The sequence below is a fragment of the Melozone crissalis genome, unplaced genomic scaffold (assembly GCF_028551555.1).
Source record: "Melozone crissalis strain CALT ecotype California unplaced genomic scaffold, PUWL_Pcris_2 ptg000017l_1, whole genome shotgun sequence".
Lineage (NCBI taxonomy): Eukaryota > Metazoa > Chordata > Aves > Passeriformes > Passerellidae > Melozone > Melozone crissalis.
The window spans coordinates 7,587,686-7,612,422 of NW_026535795.1; the positions used below are offsets into that span (position 1 = coordinate 7,587,686).

General features: G+C 56.9%; 1 protein-coding gene across 1 annotated transcript; it reads left to right on the forward strand.

Moving 5' to 3' along the window:
• Nucleotides 1-7,189: 7,189 nt before the first annotated feature.
• On the forward strand, nt 7,190-22,740 carry DNMT3B (DNA methyltransferase 3 beta). The gene is made up of 19 exons (XM_054274642.1): nt 7,190-7,294; nt 10,805-10,931; nt 11,571-11,674; nt 12,712-12,795; nt 13,335-13,523; nt 14,615-14,773; nt 15,559-15,666; nt 16,304-16,445; nt 16,805-16,933; nt 17,339-17,383; nt 17,783-17,862; nt 18,095-18,207; nt 18,608-18,791; nt 19,032-19,116; nt 19,641-19,786; nt 19,932-20,022; nt 20,609-20,757; nt 21,388-21,473; nt 22,599-22,740. Exons 1-19 carry the CDS (start codon nt 7,190-7,192, stop codon nt 22,738-22,740), a joined length of 2,268 nt encoding a protein of 755 aa, XP_054130617.1.
• Nucleotides 22,741-24,737: the final 1,997 nt, after the last annotated feature.

Genomic DNA, 24,737 nt, shown 5'->3' on the forward strand with positions numbered 1-24,737 from the left:
ATCAGGGAAGGCGTTCCCTGTCTGTCAGGCCAGAGGACAGTGTGTAAAAACCTTTGTGGAAGGTAAAACCTCGACAGTCCACAGGTGTTCTGGTTTATTACTGACACTTGCAACTGCAAATGAGACTATAGGAAATTTCATAGTGCTTTCATTGTGAGACTATCCCAGCAGTGGTTTATAAACAAGGAGATAAGCAGCTAAGTACCACTAATGATGGGGAGTTAAGAGATATTTCCTGGTTGTCTGGATGGAAATAGCTTCCAACTTCCTTTTTTTCCCCCTCTACCTCCCAGACCAGCTGGGAAAGTTTCTGTTTCCTAGATTCAAGGTGCGACTGTGCACCTCCTCGATTTTTGAGGTGAAAAAAATGGATCCTAAATATTTAAGACACCTTTAAACAAGGGACATATATTGGAACAATGTATTCTGTATATATTTTGGAACAAAATATATATTCTGTATATATATTGGAACAATGTATTCTGTATTCATTTCTGTGGTGAACATTCGAGTCAGTGTGTTTAAACCATGGGAAATCCTTGCATCTAAAAATGAGTTAATTTGAACTAAAACTCCTCGAGGGAATGGGATGCAGGGGGTCGTACAGGATTCCAGTATGTGTGAACACAGAATTCCTCTCTAGCTTTAAAATCCTGCATACAGCCCTATGCAATTTTTCCCAAGTGCAAATTAGTAGTTGCAGTTAATTATCGCACATTTTCACAGCTGCCACATTTCCCCCTGTACTCTGCGTCCCAAAACTTGAAAGCAGGCAAGAGTCAGCGTTCTGCCTGCTTGCAGCCGAGGTCAGCCGTGCAGGAGCAGTGTGTGGTGGATCTTTCCTCGCCCGTGTCCTCCCGGGGTGATGCTTTCGGAGCTCCTTAAGGGCGCTCTGGGTGCGCGCGTGTGCGAGCACGCCGCAGTTCCCCGCAGGACGGTGATGCCAGCGATGTTAAACCATTTATCAGGCAGAGAACCAAATTCTTGGGGAAAGTTGAGTGACGGGATCCAAGACGAAGAAGAAGAGTCTCGGCTGACGTACGTGATCACAACATCCTGTTCAAACATCTCCAGGAAATTCGGTGGTGCTTCCCCCCGGGCTGGCATGCGAGCGCCATGAGCCCAGCCACAGCACGGGCGGCTCTGCGCTGCCAGAACGTACTCGGTTCTCAAACCAAGAAGGATTTACTGCAATAAAAGAGCAGGTTGCAGGGTGATGGCCGTGGTTATGGGGGTGTCTGGCGGGGGATGGTGCTCAGCGTGCGGGCAGAGCCCCAGGGCTGCCGTAGGGGTGCAGGCGGCCATCAGCCCATGGGTGCTCCTGCCAGGCCATTCTCATGCAGAGCGCGTTGTGATGGACTCATCAGGGCTGAGGACAGGCCAAGGGCAGCAGTTTGGAGTTGCAGGTATGTGCCCTTGTTCACCATAAATACCAAAGTAAATGCAGCAGCCAAAAAGCAACGGGGCCATACACACACACAGGAAGTCTGAAAAGGCTGCTCTCCAAACGGAGCAGAGGATCCATGTGCCCTACTTGAGATGCATTTTTCAGTTTCATTTCACATGTCAAACCTGAAAAGCTTCCTCAGCACTTGGAGACTGTTACCCCGTGAATGCTTCTTATTATGTGTTCCCTAGAGATCACATCCTGGGGTGTCCCCATCCTGTTCTCTGATGCCATTATTCATGCCAAGCTCTCCCAGCCCTTTACAGCTGCTCCCAGGCCAGCCTTGCAGCTGAAGTGGGGAACATTGTCTGCATTTGCCAGCCTGAGAAAGGCCTGGAAAAGGCAAGAGTGTGTGAAGAAGCCAGGGGGGCTCTCACCCAGCTGGTCAGAGCCCATCTACTCTCTGGTGTTCTGCCCACCTGCAGTGCCTGCCTTGGGCTGGAAGCACTAAGAGAACATCTCCAGACACAGTCTGAGGGATGCTGTGACTCCTCCTGGCTGCCCAGCTGAAACTTCTGAGGAGTTAGTTCTGTCCACTGGGATAAATGAGATCTTTGAGACCAGGATTTCAGTTTCTTCTGCAGTTCAATGCCCCATCACTCTCCTCACCCTTTGGTCTCAGACAGACTCTGCTGCAGGAACAGCTAGCTGCCAGCTTTTTGTGCAGAGGTGGAGCAGGGCTGGGAGCTCCACTGCTGGGCTCTGGCACACTCCTGCCTTGCAGCCACAGGCAAAACACTCCCTCTTTCCCCTGGCTCCTCTGCTCCTGAGCAGGGACCATAATCCCCGACCCGGGCAGGCAAGAGCAGCTCTGGAGCTGGCCTGGAGGGAGGGGGCTCTGCAGGCAGCCACCCCCTGGGAGCAGCGCTCCTCTTGATGAAAGTGGATGTGCTGAGGAGGGTGGTTTGGGGAGGCCTCGTCACTTCAGATTAGGCTGTAGCAGGCGTATCCTGTTTTCTAGGAAAAAGAGGATTTTGTGGCCAGCTTTGTTAGAGAGGCATTGAAGATTTTTCTTTGTGTGCCTCGGCGTTTGAAGTTTGCAGGCGGTAGCTGCAGACTTTCTAGATGTTCTGGTTACACGGATGACACTTATTTTTAACCTTATTTTTATTAGAGGTTTGTATCATGTGGGCCTGGCCAGCCCACAGGAAGGGCTAGAAACTTCTTGTAGGAGGGATAACATTTCCTATCTGTGTGTAAACAGCAATTCCCACCAGATGGGAAAAGCTAGCCCAGCTGTAAGGCAGGCTGGGGCTGTATTCCCACATGTGGCAGCAGGATGAGGCTCTCCCACAACAGGAGCAGACTTTGCTTCCAGCAGCCAGAGCCCTGCTGAGTGGCACAGCTCTCCCCAGACTCAGGAGAGGTGGCAGGTACAGGAGACCTGCTCTGGGGAGCCGTGGTGAGCAGTGACTGGCTGCTGAGAGCTGTGATGGAGCAGCACTGGTGGAGCTGGTGGAGAGGCAGGCGGCCAGCTCAGGGCTGGGGTGAGGGCTCAGACAATGAAGATACTCATGGAAGAGGAGGAGACATCCTGTGGGACGTGCTCTGATGGGATCTTGCAGTGAAGAATGCTGTGCAGTGAGAATGACATTATTGTGGGCTGGGAAAGAGCCTCTGAGCTGGGTGTACACCAACATGGGAGCCCCAAAGCCTGAGCACAGCAGGAGCATTGCTGCTGACTTCGGTGGGAAGAGAAGTTCCTCCTGCTCTCAGCCCCAGCTTGCATCTGTCCAGGCTGATTTAATGGTGCTGGTGCTCCTCCCTGTCTGCAAGAAGACTAAACCAGGGCTCAGCCGTTACTGGGATGTGGAACCTGGGACCCACAAGACCCGGAGGTGATGAGGTTACACTCAGCTGTAGGTAATGGCACATATTTATTTATTTATTTGTAGAGGATCTCCAGGAACGCTGCTGTGATACATGGAGTAGGTCCCAACTCAAACCCTTGGGTGCAAAGCAAAAGATGGGAGGTGATGGCAGTCAGAGCAGAGCTCTGTGCAGGGAGTGGCATTAGTTTGCCTGGCCAGGGTGACAAAGGAGAATTTTGGGAAGAATTAGAAGAGGGAAATCTGGGTGGACAGAGAGGAGCTGGGCCTGGTGCCATACCCCAGGTGTATTTCAGAGAAGGCACTGCCTGAGCAGCCTTCAGTGAAGAGAAGGGTTCAGGGTTGGGAGTGAGGAGTTCTGTGTGGAAGAGCTGGCATGGTTGCTGGGAAGGCTGTGAAAAATGAGGAGTCACTTCCAGTGTGAAGGCATGTTGCCAGTCCTGACTGTGTGACAGTGACAGGGAATGGCTCCTTCAGCTGGTGGGTCACTGGCTCCATGAATTTGAGATGCCAGCCAGCCAAAGGAGCACAGCCAGATGAGGGAATGGTTCTGGCTGGAATGACATGTTGCAGAAGCTGAGCAGCCCAGACCTGCTGCCGATGGGCAGGGATGTGTCCGCGGCACGGTGTGCTGAGGACATGCTGCTTGTGCCCAGGGGTGCTGAGGGACCCCCCAGGTCTCCCTCCCTGCTCACATGAGCCCTGGCCAAGCTGCCTGCTTCTTGCAGCTCTGGAGTGGAGGAGCTTTGCCCACACAGCCGTGTCCCATCACTGGTCTATGCTGGGTGGGAAGCAGTGAAGGAGCTACTTTGGTACTCTCCTGACAGAGGCTGCTGATGCCAGCTCAACAGGAGAGCCTGGAATGTGTGGCAGGAGCCTGGGTATAAAATCTCTGTAAAGGTACCTTGTTTCCCATGAAATGACGTACACATTCTCTTGATTGTTATGAAATAAACTCCCAGCATCTCTCTGTGGTGTGTGTAGCAGAGACAGGAAAAGGATCAGGCTTTGGCTCACTGTCTGCCAGAGCTGCTTTGTCTGGTACCAGACCTTTCCCACAAGCAGTTTGCAGAGCCTTGCTCTCCTGAATTAAATGATAACTGAGGGGCAGAGAGGGAAAGAGGGCGTTTCGGCTGGCGGGAGATTGATGGCAGGTCAGGGAGGCCAACAGCAGCAGGAAGGTTTCCGCAGAAAGGGAGAGGAACCCGTGGATGCTGGAAGGGCTGATTCCACCCTCCCAGTGCCCTGGAAACTCTCACGAGCACAGCTCTCAAAAGCATTTCCCTTTCCTTAATCTGGGAAAACAAATGGGAGTAAAATCTATTTGTTTGTTTTAATCTACTCACCCAAGCTGCGAATAGGCTTTAGGTTTATGTGGTGCATGTTTGTTTGAATGGTGATGTTTAGTATCCCCAGGGGCTTATTCAGAGTGGGTTTCTCAGCTCCTCCTGTTCACTTGCAGAGCATTTTTCACATTTGCTGCCAAATTTTTCATGCTTGTGTTCTGCAGGGATGGAGGTGTGGTTTGGGGGAACCTGCTGTACAGGCCTGGGGCTGGTCCTGTAGATTTCAGACACTTTGGCTAACAAAGATTTCCTCCTGACCTTGAAAGCTCATTTCTATCACACCAGGATAATCATGTTGCTTTTCTTACTGTTATACACTTTTCTGCTGAATCTAGAAGTAGTAACAGGCAAGCAGGGAAGATTATACCCCACGTGGACTCCGGATGCTTTGTCTGGGGCAGGAGAGGCGCGGGCTGTGTCCCTGGCCCCGGGACAGCCCTGCAAGTGCCTTGCCTCTGGACGGGAAAGGGAAAGAACAAACAAAAACTGAATGTGAAACTTGTGAGGCTTTGTCTGCGGGGTTGTGCTGCATGGGGCAGTGTGGGTGCTGCTGGAAACTGCTGGGCAGAGCTGGCTCGGTGGGCGAGGGCTCTGCCCGGCCTGGGGTGCCAAGGGAGTCTCCTCTGCCTCGGGAATTGAGCTGCGTGGGGCTCCGAGGGCCGAGCCCCGCAGAAATGATGAACCCTGGGGGATGCTGGGCAGTGGAGGTGATACCAGGACGCCGGCGGGTACCAGGGGGTGGGTGGGGAGCCCCGGTAGAGTGTGAGACACCGGAGGAACATGGAGCCTCCGGAGAGGGATGCTGAGCCCCGCGGGGGTGATGCGGAGCACCGGGGAGGGTCTGCGGGGAGCCGGGGCACGGGGAATGTGGGGCGCCAGGCGGTGTCCCAGGCGATGTGGGGCAGCGGATGGGACACATTGGGGCACCGGGGGGTGCGGAGTCGTGGCGGGGAGGATGTGGCGCCCCGGGGGATGCGGGCCCTGGGGAATGCGAGACCCCGATGGGCTTGGGGGGCCCGGCGGGTGCGGTGGTGCTGCGGGCCCCGCGCTCCCCTCCCCCGCCATGGGGCGGCGAAGGAGGAGGAGGAGGAGGAGGGGCTGCCCAGCACGGGCAGGGTTAAAACGCCATGTAATCGGAGCGCGGGGCTGTCGGGGGCCGGCCGGGGCGCGGGCAGCGGCGAGCGGCGGCGCGGCCCCGCTGGACGGCGCGTCCCGCCGCGGCGCAGGTGAGCGCTGGACCGGAGCACCGGAGCCTCCGAGCCGGAGCCGTGGCACATCCTCGTGGGCGGCTTTGTTGTCCGCGGCCGTGGCGGGGGACAATGAGGCGGGGGGGGAAGGCGGCACCGGGCGCACCGGAGCGCCGGGCGGGAGCGCCCCGGCCGGTCTGGCGGCCCCGGTGCCCGGTAACCGGGGAGTCGCGGCTTCGCCCCGCGGGCTGGGACAGGGGGCAGGGGGTGGTGGGCCCGACGGCCACTTGTTGCCGGCACTCGGCTCTGGGGCGTGTTGTAGGGATCACAGCTCCCACAGCTTCGGGCATGGTCCCCTAAGTCCCCCTGGTCCCGCCCACCCCTCCGGTCCCGTTGCAGCTTTGGGAGTTTCCCGCGGAAGCCCCGGGGGCGCGTCCCGGCACTGTCACGGCGAGGCCGGTGCGGGACCCCCGCGACCCGCGGGGCCGGGCCGGGGCTGAGCCAGGGCTGCGGCGGGAGGGTCCCCTCGCTGTGCGGCGAGTGGTGGCTCGGGGGGGCCGGGGTCCCCTGCCCGGCTCCATCGTCCCGGGCAGCGCCGCCTCCAGGCCGGGGGCACCGTGCGGAGCTGCCGGGGGTACCGGGGCACGGTGGCGCTGCTGCCCCGGGCCGAACACCTTTGTTTTCGACTCTCGGTCGGGGATCTGACAGCGCATCTTCCCTCTCTGTTGGCAGGAAAAGAGGTTCCCGGCGGGCGCGAAGCCTCCCCGGGGCCGATCCGGAGGGACGGGGTGGCCGGAGCAGGTATCGACCGCAGGGCTGTGCTGGCATCCGCCTGCTGCCGAGCCCGCGGGCAGCCTCCGGGGAGGGGAGATCAGCGGAGAAGCCGGGATGAACTCCTCGGCGTGGCCCCAGCGTGGGGCACAGGTCCCGGGCAGCCGGGAGAGGAGAGCGGCGGGAGGACCCCTGGGCGAGGGGGCGAGTGGTGGTCCTGGGGCAAGAGCTGGTCCTGCAACGACCTCCCTCGGAACGGGAGAGGGCAAGGAGGGGATGGCTGGACAGTGCTGCCCTCAGCAGTACTGGTACTCTCCTGCCTCAGTTTCCAAATTTTTAATCAGCTGAGGAGGAGTGAGGCCGGGTATCCCAGCCCCACCTCTGGGGCTGGACGGAGCTGGACGGGCGGCCATGGGGACAAGCGAGGTGTCATTGTCATCTTTGGTCCTGTTGTTCAGGGGGAGAATGAAGCGGTGACGACTCCGGACAGAAGCCTGGCCACCTCCGAGCGGGCCTCACCTGTGCACCAGAGCCGCCCGAGCCCCCCGAGCCTCCAGCCCTGCCCGCAGCCCCTGCCCCAGGCGCGGGGCTCGGCGGGATCCCAGCGGGATGAACATGGTAAAGAGCCCGGAGCCGCTGCCGCAGCGGTTGGCGGGGATGGTGGCTGTCCGGGAGACGTCTCCAGCCTGGTCTGCGCTGGGAGAGGAGGGGCCGGTTCGTGTTTTGTTTCTTTTCTTTAACCCAGCTTTGCTGCGAGGCAGCGGGGAGAGCCGGGGTGGGCGCCGGGGGCTGCGGGGGGAGCGGAGCGGGGCAGGAGGAAACCGGGGGAAATGGAGGGAAGTGCCGGAGCGGGAGAGCAGAGAGGCCAGGCACAGGAAGCGGGCAGGGGGAGCCTGCCCTTCGCCCCCTGCCCTTCCCAACGAGCACATCTGCGAAATCGGCGCCTTTCTTACGAACTGCCAACCCAGCAACTCCTTTCTTCCCAGGATTAGAGGGAAATGTTCGGTTTGGGGAGACTTTTAAAGGCCATTAGTGTGCACCACAGCCCAGAGCCAGCCCGGCCATTAGGGTCCTTTATTTCTTTTTGTTATTCAAACAGGGCTTGGGCGATGGCTCCATCCCAGCCATGGGTAAAGCTTCCCTCCAGCCTTTTGATATGCATGCCCCTGTCTGGAGGCAAAGTCCGAAACCTCCCCACCTCCTGGGGACATGCACCTGATAACAGGGCGGCCTCTTTTCTCAGCAAGGAAAACTGAAACCAGCCTGGGCCGGGCTGGAGGAGCAGCCCCGGGAGCAGGGGCAGGGGTCCAGTCCAGAGCACGGCCCGGCCAGGTGAGCCCTGCCCACCCTGCCCTCTCTGCCAGGTGAGCCCAGCCATCCTGCCCACTCTGCCCGCTCTGCCCACCCCAGGGTGGCCAGCAGCCGTGGCCAGGCAGGGACCAGAATTCTCTCTAAGCAGTTAATGCTGTGGCATGGTCTTTAACCAGTTTGGCAAATCTTAAAGAAGCTGGTATTGCAAAATGAGGGCGGGCTGTGGAGTCAGCGGGTTCATTGTCTTCTCGGGTGGGATTTGGCTGCAGGGCACGTCCTGGTCACCAGGCAGTGCCGGGGCTGATGCTGGTGCCGGGCTCTGGGGGAGCTTTGGGCCGTGGGACTGGAATTGTGCATTACTTGCCTTCTCATGGATTCCCGTCTCCACATGGAGTGCATGACTGTGTTTGCAGGGCGCTGGGCAGTGCAAACACTGCAGGGTTGGTCTCCCCTGAGCCAGCCCATGCGAGGGCAGTGCTCTGTTTCTGATTATTAATGCCCTGAGTGCACATGATGGTGTGTTTTTGCGAGGGGAGGCGAGGACAAAGAGCCAAGCCTTCCTCGGGAGCAGGAGGGGCTGAGCTCACAAGGATGTGGCTCCTGCAGGGGACCCTGGGTGGCCAGTGGGCAGCAGGATGGGCTCCTGTGCCTTCAGCACTTGGTGCAAACAGCAGGAGAAGGGGAGGGAATTGCAGTCCTGCTGCATAGCTTTAGGATTTTGGGAGAGGCACTTCAATGAGCAGTTTATGCCCTGGTCTGCTGTTCCCTTTCCCATCAGAGGATGGTGACGATGTCCTCAGGTGATCCTGGGCAGTGCAGCTGGAGAAGGGCATGGAGCAAGCAGGGAACCAAGCATGGAGCTGACGTGCCTATGCTCACGGCAGGGCCTGTGGCCGTGCCATGGACACACAGAGCTGTGACCTGTGGCTCTCTGCTCTGCCAGCAGGCAGTTCCTTCCAAGGGGATATAACCCTTTTTTCTCCAATTTATCGCTGGAATAAAGGCCATGGGGGAGCTCCCTAAGCAAAGCTGAGCTTGGGGCATCAGGTGTTCAGTCCTGGCAAGACCTGGGCACTGTGTCACCTCAGCCCTTCACCTCCCCAGTGCTGGGCTGACAGCACTCCCTTGCCTGGTGTGCTGGACATAAGGCAGTCTGGGGCTGAGGAAGGAAAAGCCATTTTGAAGTGCAAGTTTGAACTTCCTGGACTCAGGTTCCTGACAAAGGAATGAATGCAGAGGTCGTCTGAGAGTCCCAGTGGAGTTTTGTGGGTGCAGATGTTTGGGAGGGCTGGGAGATATCCTTGCCTGCTTCTGTCCTCCCTGAATCTTACCTGCCTCATGCAGCTCCATCTCCTTGTACCCTGTGGTTCAGATCACTCTCATGCTGGGAGAGCAGCCTCCCTGTAGGGATTCCCAAGGGACATTCACTTTTTGGTGAGTTTTCCTGGGTTTGGTGGCAGCATTGCTGCCAGGCCTGGCTGCTGCTGCTCTGCAGCACTGCGGGCTGAGGAGGGGGAGCAGAGCAGGAGGAGCTGGCCCTGACCTGGCTGTGCTGTGCCGTGGTGGATTCTGCATCCTGGAGCATCCGGGGCCATGTGGGACCATCCGCCTGGGCCGGGGGCAGGCGGCGAGTCTGGGCAGCTCCCAGGAATTGTTTGCTGGGTCTGGAGCAGATGTGCTGCAGCACAGGGATTTCTGCGCACAGCTGTGGGGGGGGGTTGCAGTGTCTGGTGCCGTTCCTCTCCTCCTCCCTTTGTCCAGGGGGGAGGCAGTGTGTGCACCGAGGTTCCTCACTGTGGAGGTTGGTGCTGGACACCTGTTTTCCTTTGTGTTTGAGCGTTACCAGGTTTTTAACTCTGCCCTCTGCGTCCAAAACATCAAACTCCAACTGGTCTTTGTTTGTTAGAGGTGCTGACAGATGATTTCAAAGCAGAAATCTCAATTGTTAGGGCAGTGGTTGGAGGCAATGCAGAGTGAGAGTGACACAGAAGGGGTGGTGGGCTGGAGTTGGGGTCTCTCTGGGGTCTCTGGGGCTGAGGGGGGTGTTCCTTTGGCTTCCTAACAGGCCTGTAGGTGGGCAAAGCCCTGCGAGCTTCTCGGCTCTTGAGTTACGTGCTGCTGAAATGACTGTGCTGCTGGAGAGGCAAGTTGCAGCACAGACCCATAGCCCGGCAGTGAGGCAGCAGTTCATGGCATCCGGGTGCCTCTGGGAGGGCTGGGAGCTTCCACTCCGGGAAACAGGAGCCAGGGAGGGCACCAAGGGAAGGCAGCAGAGCCCCAGCTCTGCAGGGACACCAGGGCAGGGGCTGCCAGCATGCTCAGCCCCCTGCTCTGCCCCTTCACCCTGGGGCAGGGCAGCTGAGGCCAGGAGCAGGGGCAGGAGGAGTTTTCTCCCTCGGGGAGAGTTTAATGCAGGCTCCAGGACTTTGCCCCCCATGGCGGGCTGTGCCTGCCTGTCCTGCTGCTGAGGAACAGCCCACCCACCTCTGGGCGGGCTGGGCAGCTGGAACACGGGAGGCTGGTGGCCCGGGGGTGGGCTGGCCCCCGGGGTGGGCTGGCCCCTGGTTTCAGGGTGGCCCTGTCTGGAAGTGCAGCTCCCCTCCAGACAGGGTCTGTCGGAGCGAGCTGGGGCAGCTCCGAGCCAGCGTACAGATGTTGGGGCAAAACCTGGTGTTCCCTAAGGATAAGTGGGCTGCATCTGGGATCTTTTGAGATGGAGCTGGTTGACCTTTAGGGACACCACATTTATGTGCAAGTGCTGTTTATTTCCCAGGACTTCAGTTGCATCTCCAGTCAGACCTCTCTGCTAAGGGCACAAACTTAAAGCTGGCTCAAGGATCTCACTCTGTCTGCTCTGCCCTCCCTGGGGCTTCCTTGCACACCTGAATTTCCTTTCTGTTCTGGCTTCTACAGGCGACCATGAAAAAGGAGAAGAGCCACGGGCAGGATGAGGCTGACTGTAGGGCAAAGCTGATCCTCATCAATGGGGACAAAGCACCTGGCGTTGTCCTGGAAGCCAATGGGAAGCCCAGCACTCCAGGTGAGGGTCACACACTGAGCCCAGAGTGCTGCAGGGTGCACAGGGTTGGGATGTCACAGCCTCTGTCCCAGGCCTTGCTCTGTGGCCAGTCCCTTCATGACCCCACTGGATTTCTGTGATCCAGGAGCACACCCAGGCCACGCTGTGGTTGTGGGAATGGGTGCCACACTGGGATGCTGGCTCTGCCCCTCAATAGTTTAACCCCCATGGAGTGAGGAAAGCAGGGGAGCCCCTCCAGCCTGAGGGGCTGCATTGCTGCTCCTGGGATTCTCCAGTCAGCATTCCCAAATCCCACTTCTTGGGATCACAAGGTCCTGCTTTAAATGACCTGGTGACAAGCCTGGAAGAGCTGGCTTGTGGTCTCCTTGTGCCTCTGAGCTTTTAGGAACCAGGGAGTACATAAGAATGTCCCCATGCTTGCTGCTAGTCCCTCCCAGTTTTAGGGACAGGTGGGTGATCTGGGGCTGTGGTGCCACAGTGGGAGCCCTGGGGATGCCACTTGTCTCTGCCCCCAGCCACGTTTCTCCTCAATGAGGTTTGGTGTCTCCAATTTGTGATGTGGGAGCAGTGGGAGGCTGGGGCATGCAGGGACAGGTGGGCTTGCAGAGCCTGAGGCTGCTCTGTCTTGTCTCTGCTCAGGTTCCAGGGGCCTGGGGCTGCTGCCCCTGAAGAAGGAGAAGGAGAGCAATGGAGACCTCTCCAAGGAGGACCTGGCCTGGCCACTGGATCTGCCAGTGCAGAGGGTGAGTGAACACTGAGGGTGCTTTTTGGGGGCTGTGTTTTTGGGTGGCATCTGGTGCCAGGATCTTCATCTCTTTCCCTCTGAGCTTCTCTAGTGCTCAGTGCCAGAGGAGCAGTCCAGTGATGAATGCAATACCCACAGCGTAATGTTTTAATTTTTAAATTCCTGCTTCTCATGATACAGCAGTAGGAGGGGGTGGTGTGGGATGCAGCAATGCCCATTGCATGTTGCAGCAGCCTAATAAAATATGCTGATATTTTCTTTAAAATCTTGGCTGTATTGAAACACGGAAGCATCTCATCAGTCCCACTGTTGGGGTGAGCTGGACCCCAATTTCACCCACCCTCTTTTGTTGATTAGGTTGACAAACCTCCAGGGTCTGGAAGCATTTTTGCCTTCTGGCTTTATTGTTTTGAGTTAGAATTAAACCCCAAGGTTGGAGATCTGCCTGAGATGAGGCAGCTTCCAAAAGAAAGAGCCATAAATCCAGTGGGTGAAAATTGATCTTTCCCACTGTTTAGTTTGGGGGCTCTTCAGTGCAAAATCTCATTTAATTTTGAATCTCTGCTATGCTGGGTGCAGGCAGCAGGTCTGGGCTGGACTGTAACTCTGACCACCAGGGAAAGGCTGCCCTGGGTGCTGCTGTGGAAAAGTGCACCCATGGAAGTGTGAGAGCATCCAGGATGTGTAATGGGTTCATGCCTGGGATGGGTGCTCTGCCATGGTCTATGCTTCTCCTGGCATCCCAGTCCTCCCAGCTGTGGCTCCTGCTCTTTGTCATGCTGGGTGCAGTGGGCTGCAGCAGTGGGCAGCCTTGCAGAGATGCTGTGGAGCACAAAGTTGCACAAAGGGGCTCAGCACAAGGCACCTCCAGCATCCATCTGTCTCCTCTCACCTTCCCCAGGGCACGGCCTGTGGTGCTCAGCCCCATGAGGCACAGACTGTGGCAGGGTGTTTGGGTAGCAGGTGCAGCCCTGGGGCAGGGCTGGGGGGCAGAGCAGCCCCAGGCAGATGCCCACCCTGTGCCTCCTGTTGCAGGCAGGGCGGACCCGGCAGGAGACGCGGCTCAAGGACCCGGCCCGCAGCGTGGAGCCTCTCAGGGAGCTGCCAACGCCCGTGCGGGTGAGGGTCTGCCAGGGCCAGGGCTCCCCTGGGGCTCCCCTTGGGCTCCAGGGACCTGCACTGCTGCTGTGCCATGGTCAGGTGTCTTCAGAGATGGTGCAGCCTCCCTGTGCCTCAGTTTCCCCCGTGAAGGGGTGTGTTTGTGCTGTATTTTGCCTCTGCTATAAACTGGGTGCATTGAGTGCCCTGGGGTGGATTTGGGACAGCAAACTGGGAGGGGGCAGTGGTGCACCATTTGGTGCTCTGGGTCTGGCAGGTAAAAGCAGAGCAATTTTCCTGCAGGTGCCCCCATTAAGGGCTCTCCTCTCTATTAATGTTTGCAGTGGTGCCCTCACTCCCTGGCTCCCCCTCTCCGATCCCCACTGCAGGGCTGGGGTGATGTGGACAATGAGGGTGATGTGGCGAATGGGGGTGATGTGGGGAATGGGGGTGATGTGGACAATGAGGGTGATGTGGCGAATGGGGGTGATGTGGGGCAGGTCTCTGCTCCCCCTGTCCCTCTCCTGCTGCACTCACACTCCTCTGCCTCTGCCATGCAGAGCTCCAGGCGTCGCTCTGCCGTGCCCACGCCCATGACCATCGACCTGACGGAGGAGGACTCTCAGGACTCATCGCAGAGCAGCAGCACACTCTCGGGGAGCAGCTCCCAGGAGGGCCAGAACGGCTCTGCTGAGCTGGGGGCCGAGGAGGCAGAGAGCAGAGACATGGGCATGGCACTGGAGTACCAGGTACAGAGGGCCTGAGCTCTGCTCCTGCACCCAGGGTGGTGTGGGACAAGGATGAACCTCTGTGACTTGTCCCAAAACTAACTTGGACACCTCAGTGCTGTTCCTCCTGCCCACCCTTCCCTGCATGCCTGGTGGTGCCAGGCTGTCTCCATCCATCAGGCTTGGATGCTTTGGGGACCAGCACTGCCAAGCTGCCACTGGTGCCACACGTGGGCCCCCCGAGACACACATGAATGTGCCGTGCCCTGCTCAGACAGGCACTTGCATGTGCAGAAAACATTTCTGTCGGGGATGCTGGAGAGAACCGAAGCTGCTGGGGCTGCAGAGCAGGATTTGGTGCCTGCAGGCCGCAGGGCAGGGCCCCAGACTTGCAGGAATTGGGCAATTGCATCTTGCTGCATAATTAAGTACGTAATTGCAGAACAAAGCTGGGAAGGAGGGCTCTGCAGGCAGAGGTTCCTCCGTGTGAGGTTCCTTGCTGTGCACAGCACCCAGCGTGGCCTGTGACTGGTCACACCAAAATTCTTGGCTCTTTTTTCCTTCTGATTTTTGCTCTGCCACATTTCCTGCTCTCCCCAGCAGGCACAAGAGGAGGGTGGGTGGGTGTCCTCTCCCTGGGGTGCAGCCACACAACACAGGCTGAGCTGTGAGCCCTGTGCAGGGGCTGCCCTGTGCCAAGGAGGAGCCTCATCTGCTGAGGGCACCCAGGGAACAGCCTTGGTGTGTTTGCAGAGACCGTGGCAGGGCAGGCAGGAGTGGACAAGCACGGGGCCAGTGCCAGGTGGGCTGAGCAGGACGGAGCATGCACCAACTGTGTGCCAGGCACGGGCTCAGCATTGCCTGGCACACACAGGCCTCCCCACCAAGCTTCAGCATGGATCAGGGCTGGGATACCGGGCTGCCAGGGGGGAATGGTTTGGCCCTGTGCTTGAGGGAGGGGTTGCAGTTTTTGGAGATCACTGCACTGAGGTTCTATGTGTGTGACACACATGGTGACACACCAGGGCTGTCCCCTGTGCTCCAGGGCTCTCCTGCCCTGCTGCCCAGACAAAATGAGGAGTTTTGGCTGATCTGTTGTGTTGTGCTTTCAGGATGGGAAGGAGTTTGGAATTGGGGAGCTTGTCTGGGGGAAGATCAAAGGTTTTTCTTGGTGGCCTGCGATCGTCGTGTCCCACAGAGCCACGGCCAAGCGCCAGGCGGTGTCGGGCATGCGCTGGGTGCAGTGGTTTGGAGACGGGAAGTTCTCCGAGGTAAGAGAGAACTTGGACTCTGTTTTGGCCCAGCCCAAAACACCTACCCTGTTTCTGCCCCACTCCCGAGGCTGGCTGTGGGGGGTGGATGTGCTCCTGCAGCCTCCCAGGCCTCCCCTCCCAGTGTTAAGCGTGGCAAGGCCCTGGCAGATTCTCATGGCTCTGGTGTCTGTAACTAATCACTGGTAGGTTGGTGACAGCATCCAGACATGGGGACATCTGCCTGGTGACTTCACAGCGTTTTGTCCATGCTCCAGAGCTTTCCCTGTCACTCCCTGCCTAGGGAGGGATGTCCCCTCAGAGCCCCTCACACAGCCCCTCAGGGTCCTGAGCTGGAAGGGACCCACAAGGATCTTTGAGTCACACTCTGTCCCTGCACAGGACAGCCATAAAATCCCACTATATGCCCAAAAGTGTCATCCAAACACTCCTTGATCTCTGTCAGGCTCCTGCCATGACCTCTTCCCTAGGGAGTGTGTTCTAGTGCCCAACCATGAACCTTTTCCTAATATCCAACGAGGATATTTCCTATATCCAGGGAGGATACCAACCCCTCCTACACCGCAGGCAGGAGGGAGGAGGTGATGTGCTGGTGTCACACCAGCAGTGCCGGCAGAGGGTGCAACCCACCCGTCCTTGTCACGCTGCTGCTCTTGGCAGAGCTGCCACCGGGCTCCTCCTGCGGCCACAGTGCTGCACAGAGCTGGGGACTGCACAGTGCTGGGGGGATATGGCCCAGCAGGGCATTCCCATCTCACAGCTGAGATCTTGGTGCTCTCCCCCAGGTTTCTGCAGACAAACTGGTGGGACTGATGGCTTTCAGGCAGCATTTCAATTCCTCCACGTTCAACAAGCTGGTGTCCTACCGCCGTGCCATTTACCACGCTCTGGAGGTAACCACCAGGGGTGGGTGAGGAGGTACCAGCTGGGCTGAGGGGACAGTGGGATGGATGCAGTAAAACCCTCCTTTCACTGCTGAGATTGTTTCCAAGTGCAGTTGTGGGGCCAGGCTCTGCTTATCCTGAGGGTTTGGGGGTAGCTGCTGCTGCTCCAGGGTCTCACTGCTCCAGAACCCCAGGCCAGACTCCCTGTGAGGGCTCGGACGTGGCAGCATCATGGCTGCAGGGCAGTGCCAGGCTGGCCAGAGGTGTCCCAGGGCAGTGCAGGATGCCTTTTGAAGTGCAGACCCACAGGCACCTCTTCTGCCTTTTCTTCCTGGCACTTGCCATGGGAGCAGAATCTGGGAAAGAGCTTTGACTGGGCTGTCCCTGCTTCTGGCTCCATTGGGGCTGGTGGAGGACAGATGGGGTCACTGCAGGGATGGAGGCACGGGGCTGTGGCCAAGCGCATGCCCAGAGTGGGAATCCATCAGCTGCCACCATCCCAGGGCCACTAAACCCCTCTGTGTGTGTGTGTGTGTGTGTGTGCTGGGTGGGGAGGGCGCCTGGGGCTGTGACCCTGGGAGGCTGTGGCTACTCCCCTGACAGAGACCACTCTGTCCCCCTGTCCCCTGCTGCCCATGCTCCTCAGGTGGCCCGGAGCCGGTCGGGGAAGACATTTACAACAGGCCCCAGGGAGTCTCTGGAGGAGCAGCTGAAGCCCATGATCGACTGGGCAATCACTGGCTTCAAGCCCCTGGGGCTCAAGGGACTGCTGCCACCCAAAGGCTCAGGTGAGGTGGTGCCATCAGCTGCCGGGGGGTGGTGGGGGCTGGCATGGGCAGTGGCCACTGTGGGCTGCCCCTGGCTGAACCTGCTCACCCTGTGCTGTGGCCATGCCAGTCCAGTCCCAGGGGGATCCTGGGGCTTTTCACTGGGACCCTCAGTGGCACTGCAAAGAGCTGGAGCAAAGAACCCTCCAAGCCCCATGGAAATCACACCTGGCAGAGCCTTGTGCCCTGTGTGAGGACCTGGGTGGCCAGGAAAGGTTCTGCTGTGGCTGGGGTGAGACCTGGCAGGGCTTGGCAGGAAATGCCCTGGGCCAGTCCTGAGGCTGGAGGCTTGTCCTTAAGGAGGATCCTTTTCCTTGCAGAGAATGGGGTGCTGAGGAATGGCACAGAGGAGGTGGTGTCCCTTGAACAGTGTCCCCCCACCAAGAGGCTGAAGACCTACCCCTGCAACAGCAGCAAGGAGCAGCGTGTGGAAGAGGACCAGACCCGAGGTAACCAACAGAGAGAGCTGGGGAGTGGCTTGGCCTGGGCTGTGCACCCCAAGAGCGCTGGAAACCATTCTGGCTAAGGGCTTGGCTCTTCCCAGGAGCCATGAGCCTGGTTTCTGAAGGCAAAAGCTTTTGTGGTCTGGTGCTGCTGACTTGTGCCTTACAAGACACCAGAAAACCTACCTGCAAGACATGGGCTGGGCCCCACCAGCTTGGAGCATGTGCTGCTACACTAAGTTCTGATATCTCCATCAGTGAAAGGATGGGGGCTTTGCACCAAAATCTCTCAGCAAAGTTGGAGTAGTTCTAATGCAAGAAAAAAGGTGCCTGTAAGCAGAATGCATTTAGAGTTTGTAACACAAGGAATGATAATGTCTTTTTTTTCTTTTTCTTTTCAAATTTATAAAGAGCAAATGGTTTCTGACGTTACGAACAACAGCGGGAAGTTGGAAGGTAAACACTGGTCGTGTGTCTCCTTGGAAGAGGTGTGAGGTGCTGGGGGTGCCCAGCAAGGGTTTTGTGGGTCCCTTTTCAACTGCACCATGTAGGAGGGGGGAAAGTGCTGTGAGTGCAGGGTGCTGAGGGGGACGGCGTGCTGAGGGGTACAGGGTGCTGAGGGGGACAGGGCGTTCAGGGGAAGGGGGTGGATGGGGTGCTGAGCAGGTCCTCCATGGGAGCCACAGCCACATCTGGATGTGGCTCCAAGGGCCTGCCCCATTTGGGTGCAGTTCTGAGGGCAGGCTTTATCCAGACACGGCTCCAGCCTCTGGAGCCTGTGGTGGGGTGTAAGGGGGCCCTGCCCTGGGTGTTCCCTACCCTGGGTGAGCACAGCTCTGTCTCTCTGTCCCACAGATAGCTGTTTGTCCTGTGGGAGGAGGAACCCGGCCACTTTCCACCCACTGTTCAAGGGAGGCCTCTGCCAGACATGCAGGGTAGGTGCTGCTGTGCTGGGGCTGAGCGGGAGGATGGGGCTGGGGCTGTGCTGGCTCCTGGCCATGCTGTGTCTCCCATGGAGCTGTCCCTCAGTGTGTCCTCACCACCTTGAAACACTGAGGATTGCATCTCCAAAATATGTACTGGGAATGGAGCAAAGCTGTGTTTTCCACGGTCTGAGCACGGCTCCTGACCCTCTGTCCTTCTCTGCTCCTGATGTCCTTTTGCTAGGATAGATTCTTGGAGTACTTCTACATGTATGATGAAGATGGGTACCAGTCCTACTGCACCGTCTGCTGCGCAGGCAAGGAGCTGCTGCTCTGCAGCAATGCCAGCTGCTGCAGGTGAGCCCCATGTCTGCTCCTGGGCTGAGGGCCTGGCATCATTCCCAGGGAGCTGCAGGAAGCAGGGTCATCCTCCATGAGCCTGGGCAGGGGCTGTGCTTCTCCTCAGTTGTCTGCCATGAAACATATCCCAACACAGCCTACTTGCCCTTACTGAGCCAGGTATCATCTGAATAAGCCCTGTGGAGGTTGGCTGGAGACTTACCCAGTTTTTAGAGCTGCTAACACAAGCTTGGTCACCAGCTTGTGTTAGCAGCTCTAAAAACCAGAGTACTGTCTGGAAAAATATCCTGTAAAATGGTGGGGGCTCTGGTGCATGGCAGGGGAGACTCCAGGAGAAGCTGGGGTGACCCAAAGGGGTTGCTGGGGTGACAAGCAGAAGCTGTTGTGGTTTGGGCAGGTGCTTCTGTGTGGAGTGTCTGGACGTGCTGGTGGGGCGAGGGACGTCAGCCAGAGTGAAGGAGCAGGAGCCCTGGAACTGCTACATGTGCCAGCCCCAGCAGAGCCGCGGCGTGCTGCAGCGCCGGCAGGACTGGAACGCTCGCCTGCAGGACTTCTTCACCAGTGACAAGGGACAGGAATATGTAAGGGCTGCGGCAGGGAGCCTGGTGTGCTGGGATGTGGGGAAGAGGGTCACTGAGGTCAGGGTGAGCTACCTGGACTTCCTCTTCCCTCTGCCTCGGTCTTGTTCACCCAGCCTTTCCAAGGGTGCCAGGCTCTTGGTCCTGCAGTTGCTTTCCTGAAGGTGGAGGTGCTGCATTCAGAGCCTAATGGGACAATGCAGCACTGCCAGGGCTGGGGCTTCATGGCTGTCTCCATTGCAGGCTGCGCCCAAAATCTACCCAACAGTTCCTCCAGCGAAGAGGAGACCAATTCGAGTGCTCTCGTTGTTCGATGGGGTGACAACAGGTGAGGCAGTAGGGAAGCACTGCTGGGCAGCTCTTGGCACTGGGCATTGGGGATGAATCACTCTGTGGGCTCAAACCTGTCTCTAAAAGCTTGGTGGGGAGGGGGGGGGTGAAAGCGGGAGATGCCCACCAGAAAAGGGATGAGGGCAGGGTCTCCCTTTCCTGCTGGAGAGGGTTGTGGAGGAAAGGAGGGATGGAAGGGGAGGGCATGTGTGGGCACCTCACAGGGGTGTTCCTGCTATGCCAAGTGTGATCTGGGGTGGCTTGTTCCCTTGAGAAGCCAGAGCTGTGAGGACACCAGTAACCTGTACTCTGGTTTGGCTCAGTTCACTCAGCTCTGGCATTCTCCTTTCTGGGAGCAAGACTGCCTGGAGGAATGGGTCAAATAAAAGTTGACTCACCCTGAAGTGCTGTTTGACTACACCCACCTAGGACATCCAGGAGCAGCCACATCGAGCGGTGCTGACGAGGGAGACTTGGAGGCTAAAGAGAGCAGTGCCACCTCAGACCTCTGTCCGTGGGCAGGGTACACGGTGCTGAAGGACTTGGGCATCCAGGTGGAGAAGTACATTGCCTCAGAGATCTGTGAGAACCCCATGGCCGCAGGCAAAGTGCGGCCCGAGGGCAACATCACCTACGTGCGCGATGTCAGGAACATAACCAAGAGAAATGTGAGCTCTGCTGCTGTGGGAGCCTGAGGGACAGGGCACCCTGGGGGCATGGGTATCACTGGGATGAGTTAGTGCCCTGCCCCATGGGGAAGAGAGACCCATTCTGTGGCATCCCCTAACAGTCTGGACTATCTGTTCTCTGTAGATTGAGGAGTGGGGTCCTTTTGACCTGGTCATCGGTGGAAGCCCCTGTGACGACGTCTCCCTTGTCAATCCAACCAGGAAGGCTCTGTTTGGTAAGGCTGCTTTGCTCTGCTGGGTTGCATACCTTGGGATGGTCCTCGGCCGTGGAGCCACCTTCTGGGTGGTGGTTCAGCCCCCAGCTGTATTGGTGATGGGCTGTCTCCATACCTATCTTGAGGAGGGCAGCCAGGCCCCCCAGCCCCCCAGCCCATGCTGGTGCCAACCTGTCACAGACATGTTTTATGAAAAATCCTTTCCTTAAGGTTTTTTCTCCTGAGAAGCTGAGAGGCCTCAAGAACAAAATGTAAACAATGATTACCTGCTGCTGTAGAATGCAACAGGTACATCTGTGATTGGTCTCATGTGGTTGTTTCTAATTAATGGCCAATCACAGTCCAGCTGTCCAGACTGTCTCAGTCAGTCACAAGCCTTTGTTATCATTCCTTTTGTATTCTTAACTAGCCTTCTGATGAAATCCTTTCTTCTATTCTTTTAGTATAGTTTTAATATAATATATATCATAAAATAATAAATCAAGCCTTCTGAAACATGGAGTCAACATTCTCGTCTCTTCTCTCATCCTAAGACCCCTGTAAACACCATCACACCAACCTGCTGCTGGGCTTTTTTTCCCCACAGAAGGAACTGGCAGGCTGTTCTTTGAGTTCTACCACCTGCTCAACTACGCCCGTCCCAAGGCAGGCGAGGAGCGACCATTCTTCTGGATGTTTGAGAACGTGGTGGCCATGAGGATCAATGACAAGAGGGACATTTCCCGGTTTCTGGAGGTAGGGATTGCTGACAGCTGTGGGAAAGGCCGTGGAGCAGGTGACATTTGCTGGGCTGTGCAGGGTGTGCCGGGTGTGAGGGTCTGGCTATGGTTTCCTGTGGCCCTGATGCAGGAAAACCCCCTGCCTGGTGCACATGCCAAGGAATCAAATTCAGTCTTGGCTCTGGATCCTCCCCTCTGGCTTTCATCAGGTCAAGCCCAAGCACAAGTCCTCTGGGGGAGGGGTTTTGCCAGCATTGCAGCAAGCATCTGTTCCCAGCAATGCCTGTTATTTCTAGGGAGAGGGGGGTCAGGGAGTGGGAAGGAGTTTTAACTCTGTGGTAGCCAGGATGGGTTGTGGGTCAGCAGGAACCACTGGTGTAAAATCACCATTGAAGGCTGATCCTGGTCCATGGGAACCAGCACTGGGCACACTGTGATGGTCAATAGCTACTGGGATGGCCTGGGAGCTCATGTGGCCACCCAGGCCATTCTCTGGTGTGAAACAGGGTTTGTGGGAGCTACATAATTTTCAGGATTTGCTGACCACTTTTAAGTCCCTGCAGTGCAGTGGGAAGGGCTGTTCATGCAGGAGAGAATCAAGCCAACATTTCCTCTAACTTTTATTTCCCCTCTTTTTGGCTCGCAGTGTAACCCAGTTATGATTGATGCAATCAAGATATCAGCTGCCCACCGAGCTCGTTACTTTTGGGGCAACCTCCCTGGGATGGACAGGTAACCAGTCAGTCTGCTGTCCTTAGATCTCTCACGGTAGTTTTGGTTTGTTTCGAAGTGCCCATTTGGGTTTTTTTGTCTCCCTGGCTCTAAGCCCAGCTCCTGGGAGCAAGGAGCCACAGCTCCTGCATGGGGCAGCTTCCCTGCAGTGATGTGCACATGATAATTAATGCTCTCACTAATGAGCAATGATGAGACTGCGGGGGAGAAGTGTAGCAGCATCCCCTGCCCTGGCCCTGAGGGTTTTGGAGAGAGGAGTGATGAGGCTTGCTCAGGATGCTCTGGTGGGTCTGGCTTGGGGTGCACAGGTTGATTGCCTTTGGGGTCAGGCCCAGGCTGATGTGGGGTGCTGTATGGCAGCCCTGTGCCCCAGTCAGTGCCATGCTTGTGGGTTTATGGAGGGAACTGAGTGGCTGCTGTGGCTGTGGTGGGTGCTGTGGGGGAGCTCACACCACAGCCAGCAGCTGCTGTGGCAAAGCATGAGTGCACCCTGCTCCACGCTTCACCCCCTGAATTCATGGCAAAACACAGCAGAAGGACTGGGAGCAGATAAATCCAATTACAAGCACTCCATTACACCAAATATGTGTGACAGAACCTAAAGGTTTTGTATCATGGATGCTTCTGGCCAGTAAACACAAGAATGGGGTTAAATACTTTTGCTTGCTTATATTTTAATTGCCACTATTTGTTGGAGTTAACACTGAGCTAAAGGCATTTGAAAGTAAAACAACAATTCCAAGCCTTTGTCATGTGAAATGGCTGTGATGTTGGACTTTCATCTGTCTGATTGTAAGGGAAGTGCCCAGCCCATGACTCAGAGCTACTCTGTCCTATCTCCATGGAGTAGCCCTGGGGCAATGAATGCAGAGGTGCTACTGAGCAGAGGCAGGCTGGATGCCCAGGCACAGGAGCCTTGCCAGGAAATTCTACAAGTGCAGGGCACTGGGGATGGTGGGAAGCCTCAGACAGAACTGCTTGGGTTGTGTGGGGCTGGAGAGCTGAATCCCCTCCCCACAGGAGACACCTGGTGCTCACTGTGTTTGGGTGGCCTGGGAGCAGTGCTGCCCAGGGGAAGGGATTCCTGCTCTGCCTCACCTGCCCTCTCCTTCCTCTGCTCCTCAGGATCTTTGGCTTCCCCCTGCCCTACACGGATGTCTCCAACATGGGCCGCGGGACTCGCCAGAAGCTGCTGGGGGGCTCGTGGAGCGTCCCTGTCATCCGGCACCTCTTCTCCCCACTCAAGGATTACTTTGCCTGTGAATAGCAAACTGGAGCGCCCCTCGTCTCTCTGGTAACGATGCACAGCACCGCTGCTGTGGCGGGAGAGGGACGGGCATGGCCACCGGGCTGCCAGGGCCTGTCCCTCCCCGGGGACAGCCTGGGAGAGCCGAGGAATGTCTGTAACCAAAGAACCTGGCAGGGCAACTTCTGTAAAGGGACTAACAGTGATCCCTAGTAGGAAATGATGGACACGAAGCTTTAATTAGCCAGCACACGAAGCTCTATGCATCGCTGATGAGATGGGAGTCTCATCCTCCAGAGCATTATTCCTGTTTAGCCTGGAGCTGGGAAGTCTCCACTTGCTGAGCAGCCAGTGTGCAGGCAGCTGCTGGGGAGCTGCAGGCAAACCTGAACTACAGTGAATTGGTGCTTTTCCTAAACAAACAAAACCTCTTGAAGTTACTGCCAAAAACCCCCAAACCGTAGCAGCAGGTGTAAGGGACCCTGCTCAGGTTACACACTGAACACGGGATCAAGAAACCAAATCTTTTTTGTTTTTATTTTTTTTTGATAAAATTTAATTTTGTTGTTTTGATGTCTATTGCTGCTTTAAGGCATTACATAAGAATGTGGAGATTCCTAGACCTGAATGTAGCTGAAACTGAACTGTGAGGTGATAGAATTACTTTTCTAGCTAGAACTAAAGAAATATTGTTTTATATGTTTGGTTGTAGTTTACAAATATTCACTACTTCCTTTTTAAAGCATCTAAAACCTCTCCTTACATTTTAAAATCCTGCTGAATGGTTTGAAAGCTTACACAGTAACTGGAGCAGGGAGGATTTGGGCTCCAGGGTCTGTAAAGGAAAATATTCTTGGAGCATCCATTTCCCAAAAGAATGTGGTATGTCAGCAGGAAGGACAGTGTAATGGTCAATGGCACCCTCAAATCTCAGCGCCCCAAATGTCACGTAGGATGTCATGAACCCAGGCAGTGGTGGCAGGGCATTCCATCCAGGGAAAATCCCACCCAACCCTGGTGGAGTGCAGGGTCCAGGAGTGCAGCACTGCTCTTGCCTGTGCCCAGGGAATGGGACAGTGAGGCAGGAAAGCACTGCCACTGCTGGGGGCTCTGGGGCTGCACCTCTCCTCCCCTGTGCTCCCATCCCTGTGCACACAGGTGGGATTGTGTGCCCAGCCCCAGCCTGGCAGCGCCCTGGGGGCTCCTGGGGCTGTACCCCCAAACTGGGAGCTCCTGTGGCCACCACTGATTCACTTTTGATTGCCTTCCTCTACTCCCCAGCTTTGCCAGAGTGATTATTATGCATTCCATGAAGTCCTGGGCACACTGAGCCTGTGGACCAGCAGGTGCCCGTGGCCATTTCAGCCAGGTTTCCTGCAGCCACCAGGCTACTGTTCCAGCAGGCATCTCTGGGGATCTGAATTCCAATGCACATTTCAATGCACTGAAACTACTCCCCTCTTGGTCCCTCTGTCCTCCCCTACCTCTGCTGTTCACCTGCCACCTGGCTCTGGAAGAGCCTTCTCAGAATGATTCAGGTTCAAACCATGGGCCAACCCTCCACCCAAGCAATGCCAGGCCGCCTTGCTCTCCTGCAGGGTGCTGTACAGCATCACTGGGAAGAACTTCTCTCCCAGCTCCTTCTACCTCTCTGGCACCCCTGTCCTTGTGGTGGAGGACAGCAGCCTCCCATTTTCCACCCTTGTGTGGAGTTTTCCATCCCAGCTCTGAGAACCATCTTCTCTTGGTCTCCAATCCAAGGCTGTGCTTGGGAAGCAAGGGAACAGCAAGGGAAAACCCAGGTAGTTAAAAGGCTTTTTTTCCTTGTTTTAAGCTGGAATGAGAGAACTCCTTGGGGTTTCATTTTTGGTGACTTGTTCAAGCCACATGCCTTAGTTAAGAAAACTGAGAAAAGCCAAGCAGGCTGGTCCAAGTCACTGCTGTCACCTCCAATGCTTGACAAGTGCTTGGGGACGCAGTGCACCCTCTTGCCAGCAGCCCCTGGGCTGGGAAGATGG

What these genes read in the sequence shown, in the direction of transcription:
- DNMT3B (XM_054274642.1), top strand. Translation starts at nt 7,190, where the DNA reads ATGAACATGGTAAAGAGCCCGGAGCCGCTGCCGCAGCGGTTGGCGGGG. An exon ending in TGGGAAGCCCAGCACTCCAG is followed by an intron (nt 10,932 to 11,570) that starts GTGAGGGTCACA and finishes GTCTCTGCTCAG; the next exon opens with GTTCCAGGGGCCTGGGGCTG. An exon ending in CCATTTACCACGCTCTGGAG is followed by an intron (nt 15,667 to 16,303) that starts GTAACCACCAGG and finishes CATGCTCCTCAG; the next exon opens with GTGGCCCGGAGCCGGTCGGG.